This window comes from Tachysurus vachellii, chromosome 6 (assembly GCF_030014155.1).
Source record: "Tachysurus vachellii isolate PV-2020 chromosome 6, HZAU_Pvac_v1, whole genome shotgun sequence".
Taxonomy (NCBI): Eukaryota; Metazoa; Chordata; class Actinopteri; order Siluriformes; family Bagridae; genus Tachysurus; species Tachysurus vachellii.
In genome coordinates, this window is record NC_083465.1 from 5,763,304 (window position 1) to 5,775,458 (window position 12,155).

General features: G+C 35.2%; 1 protein-coding gene across 1 annotated transcript; it reads left to right on the forward strand.

Annotated features, from left to right (window-relative positions):
* Window positions 1-4,904: 4,904 nt before the first annotated feature.
* Window positions 4,905-7,417, forward strand: prokr1b (prokineticin receptor 1b). Its single transcript, XM_060871330.1, has 2 exons — window positions 4,905-5,365; window positions 6,732-7,417. The coding sequence occupies exons 1-2, from the start codon at window positions 4,905-4,907 to the stop codon at window positions 7,414-7,416; spliced, it is 1,146 nt and encodes a 381-aa protein (XP_060727313.1). The 3' UTR covers window position 7,417.
* Window positions 7,418-12,155: the final 4,738 nt, after the last annotated feature.

The following is a 12,155-nucleotide window of genomic DNA, read 5'->3' on the forward strand; positions in this document are numbered from 1 at the left end:
CAGATGGAAAATCCTTAGCAGAAGAAAAAGACAAGCATGTGTGTGACACCGTTTCCATCTTTTTTCCATCTATTTACTTTTAATAAAGAAAAAAATTTAACCACATGAACCAACCACCCTGCTCTTTAGCTTTAGGATGAAATGAGAGAGAGAGAGAGAGAGAGAGAGAGAGAGAGAGAGAGAGAGAGAGAGAGAGAGAGAGAGACAGACAGAGAGAAAGAGAGAGAGAGCGTGAGAGAGAGAGATGGAGAGACAGACAGAAAGAAAGAGAGAGAGAGAGAGAGAGAGAGAGAGAGAGAGAGAGAGAGCGTGAGAGAGAGATGGAGAGACAGACAGACAGACAGAAAGAAAGAGAGAGAGAGAGAGAGAGAGAGAGAGAGAGAGAGAGAGCCTCACCCGAATCTTCCCACACATGCCACACTCTCTCTTTCTGTATTCTCTCTCGCTCTCCACACACACACACACACACACACACACACACACACACACACACACACACACACACAGCGCATCTGACTTATTTCCTTCAGCACAAGAAGCGAGATGGGAATTGTTCCGGAATTCTTCGGAAAAAAAGGTGAGGTGGGAATTTTCCAGCACTAATTTAAAATGAACACTAAGAAGTGAAGGATGGTGTTTAATAACCTTAAATTGTATCTGCACACTTTCTAATAACTAGCTGTGTGTATATATATATATATATATATATATATATATATATATATATATATATATATATATATATATATATATACTGTATATTAGTGTATATAACAGTTTATCATTTAGGGATTCATTCGGTACACTTAGGAGGATCAACGACGTCTACATAACGGTTTTTAGAAGTATTATGGGCTTTTCTGCATTTTATAAAATATAATTATGTCTTGGATGGATCATGATGACTATTTTATTTCATAAGAAATTCCTGCCTGATCTGAATATCACATTAATGATTCGATTCTTCAAACTAAAATAAAGTACTGATTCATTTGATTTACATTTCAGAGCTCCGACTTTAGTACCATTTCAGACCTAAACTAAATGTCATTTTTATTTTCTAATAATTAAATTAATGTGCTTTTCTGGTTGCTTCCAGATTTGTGCTCTGTCATCTAAAAGTACACAACAGAATATAGTCTAACATTTATTAAATTAACACAGCTTCATCCAAGGTCAGATCTTTTGTGAATCACGTTCAGCTATGAACCAAGAGCGACTCAGGATAAGTCCACCCTTTAATAGGAGTACATAAGTGCCCCAAAATGTCCTTTATGTCATTAATGATTTTGAAACCTACAAGATGGGGAAGGTACCGTATTGGCTATATAGTTGTTGTGCGTTATTTGAGCCTAATTTGCATTGAGATCCAATGTATGATTTGTGTAGTAACTTACTTTTAATGGGACCAAAAAAACATTTTACAAATGTTTATTTATGTGTTACACAAATGTCGGTCATAGATCCCAAGTAGAAATTGTTGTGATTTTGGGTAAGAATATATTTATTTTCCAATACATGATATTTTCAATTTATTCAATTTATGTGCAATTTCTGTGATATAAACATGTTTCAACAACAGAAAACAAAAAGTATCATGAACTATCTAGTATATACTACCTAAATCCTGTAGTACTGGTGTGATTTGTGACTATGTGCAAATGTGCACGCTTCTCTGAAGGAGAAAGCATTTATAACTGATACTTAAGCCCTCAGTTTAGGTAGGTAAATAAAGATAGTGTAAATAAAAAAAAAAAATATGATACTTGCCAATCAATTCTACTAAAGCTTTAGCAACTTAAGGAGGGTTAAAGAAAGGTAATTATAGCATGCACAGTAAATAATCATGAGACAAATCAGCAATTAGTGTTAAGCATCTGTTGAATCTGTTGAAAACTGATTTTAAAGATTTCAGAACATTGCAAGAAGAAATTTCTAATGAATAGCTCACAGGTACAGAAGACAAATACATAAGACAATCCAATACACTGATTTGTTTTACTATGTTCTGGAAAAATCTGTAGTGCTCAAGAGATCATTTAGATTAGAACAGCAGCTGAACTTTCAAAATGCCTATGAATCGATCAAGAAGGAACAAAGAAGACGGGAAAACAACAGAATGTTATCAAGCAGCAATTATAGTAAGCAACAGTCAACATCTCACTATCAGCAACAAAATTAACAAAAAAAAGCACTATTCTGAATTTTTAAACAAGAAATAAAAACATATATATGGCTTTAACCCCAGTCCTCTTCTCCTCTGGGTTTTGTTCATGCTAATGCTTTTGCTCATGCTTCTTTGTCTTTTTGGCAAATTTCTGACAAATTTCACATAGAAACAGCTTAAGATCATAAATGATTGTGTGCCTTCACAAGCTTTCCAAAATATGAGCGAAATAGACAAAATTCTAGACATCTGCAAATGAAGATTCTCGGTATATATCTGTGAAAACAGGAAGAGTTAAAACATATGTTTATTAACAGCAAATATCGGTACAAAAGATTTTTAAATTTCCTTTTTTTAAATTTAACATCTACCAAATGTTTTAGTTAATAGTAATATTTCTGTAATATTCTTCTCAAAATTATTTGCTATTTATTATTATTATTTTATATAAAATTGGAACTTATGAAAAAAAAACAACTACAAATTCAAAAGCAATGTAGGGTTTAATGTTACTTGGAACTGACTTTGTTATTGTTTTAATCACTAGGGGTATCCTGTTAGAACAAGCTGAAAATGTCAGTATTTGCCTGCAGAATGATTCATCCACCAAAATCCAGTCAGAGATGCTTATCACTTGTGGTTTTGCAAACAAAAGAGTTCAGCAGACACAATTAGCACAGCAGAGGAATCAAAACGGTTAAAAATTCTAAAGTAGGACATGATTGGTGGTCCTTATGTTCTTAGTGCATGTAGAGAAAATAAGCTGTAGGTAATGTAAATGCAGAAATCAATCCACCCAAGTAAGTATCACATAATATTAGCATGTGAATATGCAGGTGCATCACCGCCCTGTGGTCTACTAACAGCCCGGGCTACTGACTACCAGGTAGTTTCTAAAGAGAACAATAGTAGGAAATGGCATTCTTTGTGTCTTCATGTGGCTCTTTGTGCTTGCTTAAAGGGTCTTGCTGAGTGTGAGCGGAAAATCAAACACTGTTCTTCTTAGACTTAGAGCCCATTTTCAAGCTAGTGAGCAGTGTCAAGAAGAGCTTGGATTGACACTTGTAAGAGTTAAATATACCTCTTTAAATCTGATCTAAGGTCATCTGAGAGTTTAGTCAGCAAGCATTACAGCAAGCATTACAACTCATTATTGCCTATTGTCTCTAGTATGCTCACTGAAGAATGATTTCATATTGCAATCATACATCTCTTCTCCATTAATAACTAAAGCACTATGCGATTTGGGAGACAATTTACTTTACTTCCAAACAATCAATGTTATTAACCATTATCAATATTTCTTATAGTACTCTCCTTACTCTAATTATTGGTGATATTGATTTTGATTATTTAATAACAAATCAAGCTTTTTGCATGTTGTAGACACCCACTTTAACTGGATGTCATGTATCAATGAGACGATCCCAGGGGCTTTTCTGTATAGTATAAAGCATATTATACATAATTGTAACCTATGGAACTATGCTGATGTAAACTTAACTTGCTCTCAACAGACGTTCCTGTTAGGCTGGTTCTCTTTTTAAACCTTTGGTCAATAAAAATTTCATTTACAATGATTGTTTTAAATGTGAGACATCCTAAATTCAGCCATTCAAGTTTCAGATCAAATTCTGGCCATTCAGACAGGATGATCTAATTTAATAAAAGTTGATTGTTTAAGCCAGTCTTTAGATTTTTTTATTTACCTGAGAAACTGGCACTTTATCCCTGGTTGTGGGTGATTAAATGCAAAAAGGCCAGAAATATTACATATGAAGTTCTAATCAGATAACGTATTTTAAGATAATCCAGATTTAGTAATGGTTAAAATCTGTCATATTAATCAGTGGCCCTAAGTACATGCCAAACCTGTGTCGCTAGGTGTTCGTGACAGTTCCATGAAGCAAGTCGAAGAGGTCTGTTTATGAGATTAATCTACCTGAATACGAAAGATGCTCTCATTCATTTTTTTTATTGCCATTGCTTCTTTCTATAAACAAATGTTGAAAAAAAAAAAAGAAGTTCCCAATAGAACGCAACAATTTTAAACAGCAAATATTAGGAATGTCTTGAAATAGGTTATGTTTTTGAGGGGAAAAAATGGGGTAGTAATGTGTCTTGAGTAAGAATTAGTAAAAGAATTAGTCTACTAGAAAATTCATTGTATATTAATTGATGAGCAGTTGTTTTAAATGGATTGCTTGTTTTTTTCCACAGGGGACTATGTACATATTCTTTATTCTTGAATAGAAATACAGTTTGGGCAGCTTTTTATAGGATAGTTGCTATAGCAAGGGATTGGTGATTGTTAGATATTGATACAGTTTATAAATCTATGTTAGCATTGATGAGGAGAAGTGGTCTAGAATGAGAGAAATATCTAACAGGAGAAAAAAACAATCTAACAAAAAACAAAAAGATAAAACGGGACCTTAACTTTTTATTAGTATAGAATTTTCCAGATACTGAAATGTTTTTTGCTTTTAAATCTGAATTTGTATTTAAATCTGAAAAATGTAGTTAAATGCATTTATATATTTACTATTACAGGGGAAATGTGTCTGAGGGCTGGATTAGAAGGATGTGGATTCTGCCATGAAAAAAACCATCAGTGTTGACTGGCGCTGTGATTGTTAACCGTAACCTAACATAACCTGACTAACCCAAGCAATGAAGAATTGAGGCAAACACAAAGAATATTAAAAACATTGTCATATTAAAATAAATTGTAATCATGACAAACATTACGCATGTAGCAGTAGTGTTTGTAGACCCTCACAGCCAAGCACCCACAGATGAGCATGAGCCCTACCTAGACTTTTATGATATGGACTATGGGATTCCTGCCGAGGAAATGCCGGACACCACTCAGGGCCTGGCCTATTTTGTGGCCACCATTGTTATCGGAGTGGTCCTTGTCTGCATCATGCTTGTGTGTGGCATCGGTAACTTCCTGTTTATAGCAACCCTGGCTCGCTACAAAAAGCTGCGAAATCTCACCAACCTCCTGATCGCAAATTTGGCAGTCTCCGATTTTCTTGTGGCAGTTGTGTGCTGCCCTTTCTTGGTGGATTACTATGTGGTGAAACAGCTGTCCTGGGACCATGGAAAAGTGCTCTGTGCCTGCGTTAACTACCTCCGAACTGTGTCTCTCTACGTGTCCACCAATGCCTTATTGGCCATCGCTGTAGACAGGTTGGTGAAATTAAATATCAGTGTTCCCTGGTGGAGGATAATTGCATTTAGACAGACAGCCCTGAGGTGTGAGTCAATGTATTTCAAATGAGAGCCACCTGTCACTTAACCATGTGAGACATTTCTCTTGGACAGGTGTTTGGTTAGTTCACAATAGCTAAGGGATACTTAATGCTCATTAATGCATGAATGACACACAGTAAGTCAATCCTTTTGTCTCAGTGTATGCAAAATCTACTGCCGATCTATGCCAGATATAAAACCAAAGAAATAACTTCATCACAGAAAGGTACAATGTTGCTGAATAGTGGATTACTGCTGTCATGAAATCTCTTTCAGAGTAGCTGTTCAAAGAGGATTGATACCAAAATCATTACTAAAATCATTCTAAAACTTGAATTATGCACTAGCATTATAACATTGTGCTGCACAGAGTAACAAATTTCAGCATAGCCAACCAATCAGAAGCATGATCCCACAAAAACAGGAAATGTTACAGCCCTGATCGTGATGTGTTCATAATCTAGATAATGTCTGTCTCATTTTCAGTGTAACTTATACTTCAAGGTTTTTTGATATATAGTTATAAAGTATTTTAACCATACATAAATAAACAAAATCAAGAAGAATTGTGCTTTATAACAAAGTGGTGACTCTTGACCACTTTATCCATCTTGTTCTTTTTTGGGCTCTGACACAACAAATCTTATGCTTTTTGCAAACTTTTTTTTTAACAAACTATATCACTGGATAATACTGACAAGCGTGAAAAATTAACATGACCAACAGTGTGATATTGCATTAACAATTAATTTACATTATACTATATTAATTTACTTTTAATACTTCAGATTTTACATTACTAAATCTTTACTATTGTGGTGTTTACAAACTTACTAACATCTCAATTTATTGACATTAATTTTGTACTACTCATAGAAAGAGACTGATAAGCTGTCAGATGTTAAAATAGCTCTTAAAAATGTTTTTCCTGTATATGGCAGCATTGTTTTCTTATCATTACAGTCCATGTTGCACCGTCTAGGAGGTAGATGTCAATTTTATTTTTTTAGAACTTCTGAAAAATGTTACTTTGTGCAGCTGTTAATAAACTTGAACACAATGGCCATTTATGTTTAAAGTTAGGCTACGATACGACACAAAATAGTCTTCGTAAATTTTTTTATACCTTTTAATGTGATTAAAGTTTGGGTAATGTATAATTACTACTGTTTGTTTGCACTTTATAGCACAATGAACTATGCATAGCCAGCTGAAATAGCCCATGAGGTAGTGTTGTAACAGCATAATGGAGACGAAGATTACAATAATAATACTGTCTATTATAATAATAATGTGTTTTCAGGTACATGGCAATCATTCACCCATTAAGGCCTAGGATGAAACATCAGACTGCATACTGTTTGATAACAGGTGTGTGGGTTGTTCCAGTCATCATATCCATACCATCTGCTTACTTTACATCTGCAACCAAAGTGCCTTATGGTGCCAATCGCAGTAAAACCTTCTGTGCTCAGATCTGGACAGTGGACCAGCAACTTTACTACCGTTCCTACTTCCTTTTCATTTTTGCCGTGGAGTTCCTGTGCCCTGTCCTGAGCATGGCACTGTGCTACATGCGCATCTCCAGGGAGCTTTGGTTCAATAGCGTGCCTGGTTTCCCGACAGATCAGATCCGGAAGCGGTTGCGTTGCCGGAGAAAGACAGTCATGGTTCTTATTGGGATCCTCATGGCATACATTATCTGCTGGGCTCCTTATTATGGCTACACCATCCTGCGTGACTTTTACCCAACACTCATCTCCAGGGAGAAGAATTCACTGGTAGCGTTTTACATTATCGAGTGCATTGCCATGAGCAACAGTATGATCAACACCTTCTGCTTTGTCAGCGTGAAGAATAACACAGCAGTGTACTTCAAGAGGATTGTGCTGCTACGCTGGAAATCCACTTACACTTCTAGGAAGACGGATGTGAGGACACTGTCCATGCCTGTGACTGAGGAAATTGATTGCATACAGCTGGGATGAAAAAAAATTGTAGATTTCCAGCCTGATTTTGGAGATCTTATCTGGAGATCTCACCTAGCTGTAAATTTGACCTTGTTTAGGAAATCCATCATATGGCTTAGCCTTTTCTTTTGCAGTGTTGACGATCTTTGGCAGATCTACTGAATGTAATCAAATAAACAAACGAAAAGGTTTTCATTAACCAGTTCAGTTTTATCTACAACACATTGGATTTATTTCAAGCAAATTCTCATTTAAGTCACAATCATTGTTTACCTACTGTTAAGTATCTCTGTGTTGGTAAGTTGTACAGTGGTTTTGGTAATAAAAGTCCTTTTTTAGTGAAAATTTAAGGGTTTATCAGTTAAACCCAATTGGTGTTTTTTCTATTTGTTTGTTGTATTATTTTCTTGAGTGCCTCTAAGTAGATTTATAATGCAGTGTTAATTATAAAATATAGTTGTTAGTAGATCACTTCAAGTGGATTTCTGATTAACTTAGACAACCTGACCAGTGGTTTACGTCTAGGAGCTCATGACTTTTGTATTGTCTCTGTGTATTGTTTCTTGTGCATGACGTTAAGACAAATAAATTTAAACCTGAATTGACAATATCCTTTTACACTAGTGTCTTATTCACATCTTATTACCTCTTCAGTTGTCACATACATATTTACCTTTAAACAACAGTAGATGCCTATTTTCTCTGTTTAGAGACACACATTTCGTGTTCTCTAATAGAATTAGTCATTATACTAATCTCATCTGTTACCCTTACATATCTATTAACACAGACTGGATTTATTGCACTCATTCGTCTTTCTCTGGCCTTTTACTGGTTCAGGGTCTAATGAAAACATGCATACGTGGATTTGGAGAAGGTCCAACATGCTCTTGCTAGTACTACAATTTGATAGGTAATTACTTGATTCCTTGATTCCTTAATTCCTTGAAATCCATTTTGAAATCCACACTATCTAATTATTAATAGTGGTGCTCCTTTTTTACCATCCCAAGCAAAATCTGATATTTGGCGACACAGTTGTTAAAAATATTATTAAGTAAAGTATTAAATAAGTAAAGTTTTTTCCCCTCCTCAACTTTCAGTAATTTAGATGAAGATGGCTGTTTGTTATTTCTCTGGTATTTGAAACTGTCCCCGCAAAAAAAAAAAACATATGTTTAAACTCAAAAGTGGGATGTTAAAAATGTTCCAGCTCTTTGGAGGCACACTGACCCTAATTGTGAAATCATGGTGACAAAACAGCAGTAAAAACAATCTAACTGCAAGAAGACGATCAGAGGAAAATATATCAGGTTTATATATATATATATATATATATATATATATATATATATATATATATATATATATATATATATATATATATATATATATGTATATTATTGGGCAATATGATGCTAAAAGGCCACAGGAGGCCTGAGGTCAGATGACTCGGTTCAACTTACAACGGAAGCTCCTTAGGAGTTCTGTCTATGATTAACCTCACTGAGGTGACTCACTGATAATACACTGTACACTGATGCAGTGAAAAGTAGCACCTGAACCCAGAATTGGTGTCACAGATTGCAGACAAGTTTGGCATTTCACAGTTGGACCTTTTAACCAATGTCAAGTCAATTCATTTTCCAATGAAATTCTCCATAGCAGAGCAGAGATGCAGATCTCAAATGGATGAGAAGATTTGGCACCCTAGCCAGGTCACCTGTGCCTGTGAGTTTGAAGCACAGACTGAGGACTGCAACCAACAGCAGATCAAGGAGCCCTCTTAAGCACAAGAGCCTCAAGTGCATGGACCTTAGGTGGAAATTGCCCTGTGAATGGTGTGCACCTCATCGACTGAATCCGTTGCACTAAGAACTTATAGATGCTTATAGACGATAAATTCTCATCTATGCTTTATGTGCATGTTGTTTCCATTGTGATGGGTCACAGCACCATGGATGTTATTATAAGCATCAGTAAATTTATTATGATCTTAAGGGCCTGCATCCAGCAAGAATGTGTACTTTACATGGATTTGGACAGAAGAATGGGACTGTTGGCAGTGCTATTAGTTTTTCCTATCCAGTTTTTGTACTGGTGGAACATTTTTGCTTGAATTTTCTTTCCTAGCTCATGAATAAGAAGCCTGATAAATGAAAAACCATTATCATCGCCACTGGGAGGCACTATTATTGGGATATTTGGGATTGACTCAGTTCTATTGCTCTAGCACTAGACTTTAGCACTTCAACTTAATTACATACATAAAGTTAACTGAACCAATTCTAACACCTCTGTATTTAAACTGTTTAAAGGTTTCCTTTTCATAGCAAGGAGGCTCATGTCACATTTCAAGAAGGAAACCAAGACCCTTTTTTATTAACTCTAACTGATCACTAAACAATTGGACCCCCAACATGCATAATGATCACTGTTTTTTAAATACATTCACTTTTAATAGTGTGTGGAGACTGAAGACTGGATGAAAACAAGTGCTCAAACTTTAAGTTAGGGCCTTGGTGACTTGCCAAAAGATCCGATGATATTGTTATATGATGACAGAGTACTCAGGTATTCTGAAAATTTTCTGAAAAGTTTCAGAAAATTTTTCAATTAACCCCCATGTTCAGTCCTTAAACGTATTTCCTTGTCCTCTCAATATCCTAGACTATTTTAATGTTGGATTTTATAGCATCCTTACATAGTGCTTGCTGGGCTTAGTTTGGTGCCTGATATGTTGTCAGTTTATATTTAAATGTCTCTCAGCATGTGCCTGCTAAGTACTGTACCTATGTGTCGCAACTAATGCAGGTTATTTAGTTTGATAGAGTCTTGCTGTATCTAATAACTCTTGTCCTGTCTTGGTTTTATGAGCAGTTGAACTTGAGCAACAATGATTTATCTAACAGAAGATTATTGCCTATCCTAGGCAGTGAAAAAGAATATTCATCTAAAAAAATCAATGAGCATGGTTCAAGAAATTTATCTAGATGAGAACATGTGGAATTTGCAATGCTTATACCAAAAGAAGTGAAGTTAAAAGAAATTTTAAAAAATGCTTTGTATATAAATTAACCTTCATTGTAATATCTTTAGAAATAAATAACCAAAATCAAATATCTGTTTTAATGGTAACGGAATTCAATAAAAAACAAAAATTACAAAATAAACACAATTTTAGATTACAGGAATTACAGGAAATTACTAATTATTTTTCTAACAAAAATAGAGAATCATCTTTGAAATTTCTTTTCTATTATATTTCTGTAGAGTAGAATGGAAAGTGTGTTTAGAGTGTTTAATGGAAAGGGATTTTTTTTGACAGTGTTTCACTGTGTTAATTGTTCTTCATTTGCCAGCGATAGGAAAGTTTTTCAGTTGTGTTTTCAGGAAACAGCCAAACGTGACATTTTAAAAGCAGTGCTTCTCTAAAATATATTGAGTCCAACTTAGCTTAAAATAAATATTTGCTTTTATTCAGTGTTCAGTAAGAGACTCACATGATTCTGTTTAGGATAACACACTAATCTTGGTAACTATATCATAGATTTTTATTTTTTTAATGGCTTGTTGTGTATGCATACAATAGTAACTGTTGAGATAAGAACATATATTTATAGAACAGGACTAAACTCAAATGGACCTAAAAATATTGCACATGTATGGGCTAATTTTGGTCAAGTCAAAATAGGGTCAATCATGCACATCCATCAGTTGCTCTGATGATGGGGAATATATTTATTATTGCTGTGTTTTGATAAATATTTTATGCAGTCTTCCCATAAAGAAGTGCTAGTGTTTGATATCCGTTTCATTCACATTCACACAAATGCATGACCTGTTTGCTGTATACATGTTCACTAAGGAAACGCTACGCTTACTGGATTACAGTATCACTTTCGAAAAGGTCAGAGACAGAAAGGCTTTCTCAGTGTTCTCTCTAATCTATGTCTATAGACCAGCTCATGAGGCAAAAGTGTTGGGTTTATGATCTCAGCTCACACCTCTTAACAGTGCCATTCCTCTTGGACAAATAATATTGTCAGCACCAGTCATCCAGCCAAGCACTCTATTAATTTCTGCACCTGAGGGACTGTGTTTTATAACATATCGGTTGAGTCAGTTGAGGCTTATGTGTTTGTGTTTCTTCTCAGCTGGGAACAATTGGCCTCTGCTTTGCTGCAGACATTTCCTAGGAGGTTGATCTTATTTAGTCATTAGATTTCATCATGGAATGTTTCGGGAATGGTACTGAGACCCATGCTGATTGCAGTAAAAGATATAGTCAAGTTCCTTTTTTGTGCTGGTAGCCTTAAAATGGCAGGCTTTATTTTTAAATTGTTCTTTGGAGATCTATTGAAGTCATTCACCAGGGGCACTCAACCACTTTAGGAGGCTAAATGAAGCTTGTTGATATATATGCTTTCTCTTGGCTCCTTGCAGTACTGCAGTAAACATATAACATTAAACAGACTGCAGGCTTTTTTGTGAAGTTAGCATGATACACAGCCAAAGAAGCAGGTGCATGGCATTTATTTGAAATCACACACTAGTTAGTAAATCAGTTATGAAGAATTGCACGAATCCAAGTACAGAAAATGTGAATGGTTCGTGAGTAAGTATATTATTTACTAACAACCACTGGGCCAAATTAATTTCTACCCATCACCAAGTCATGACACCAAGTCATTGTGTGCAGTCATCCTTTTTTCTTTTTGTATTTCTGTTAGGGATGTGACTAGAGGGAGAAAAAA

What these genes read in the sequence shown, in the direction of transcription:
- prokr1b (XM_060871330.1), top strand. Translation starts at nt 4,905, where the DNA reads ATGACAAACATTACGCATGTAGCAGTAGTGTTTGTAGACCCTCACAGC. An exon ending in TTGGCCATCGCTGTAGACAG is followed by an intron (nt 5,366 to 6,731) that starts GTTGGTGAAATT and finishes ATGTGTTTTCAG; the next exon opens with GTACATGGCAATCATTCACC.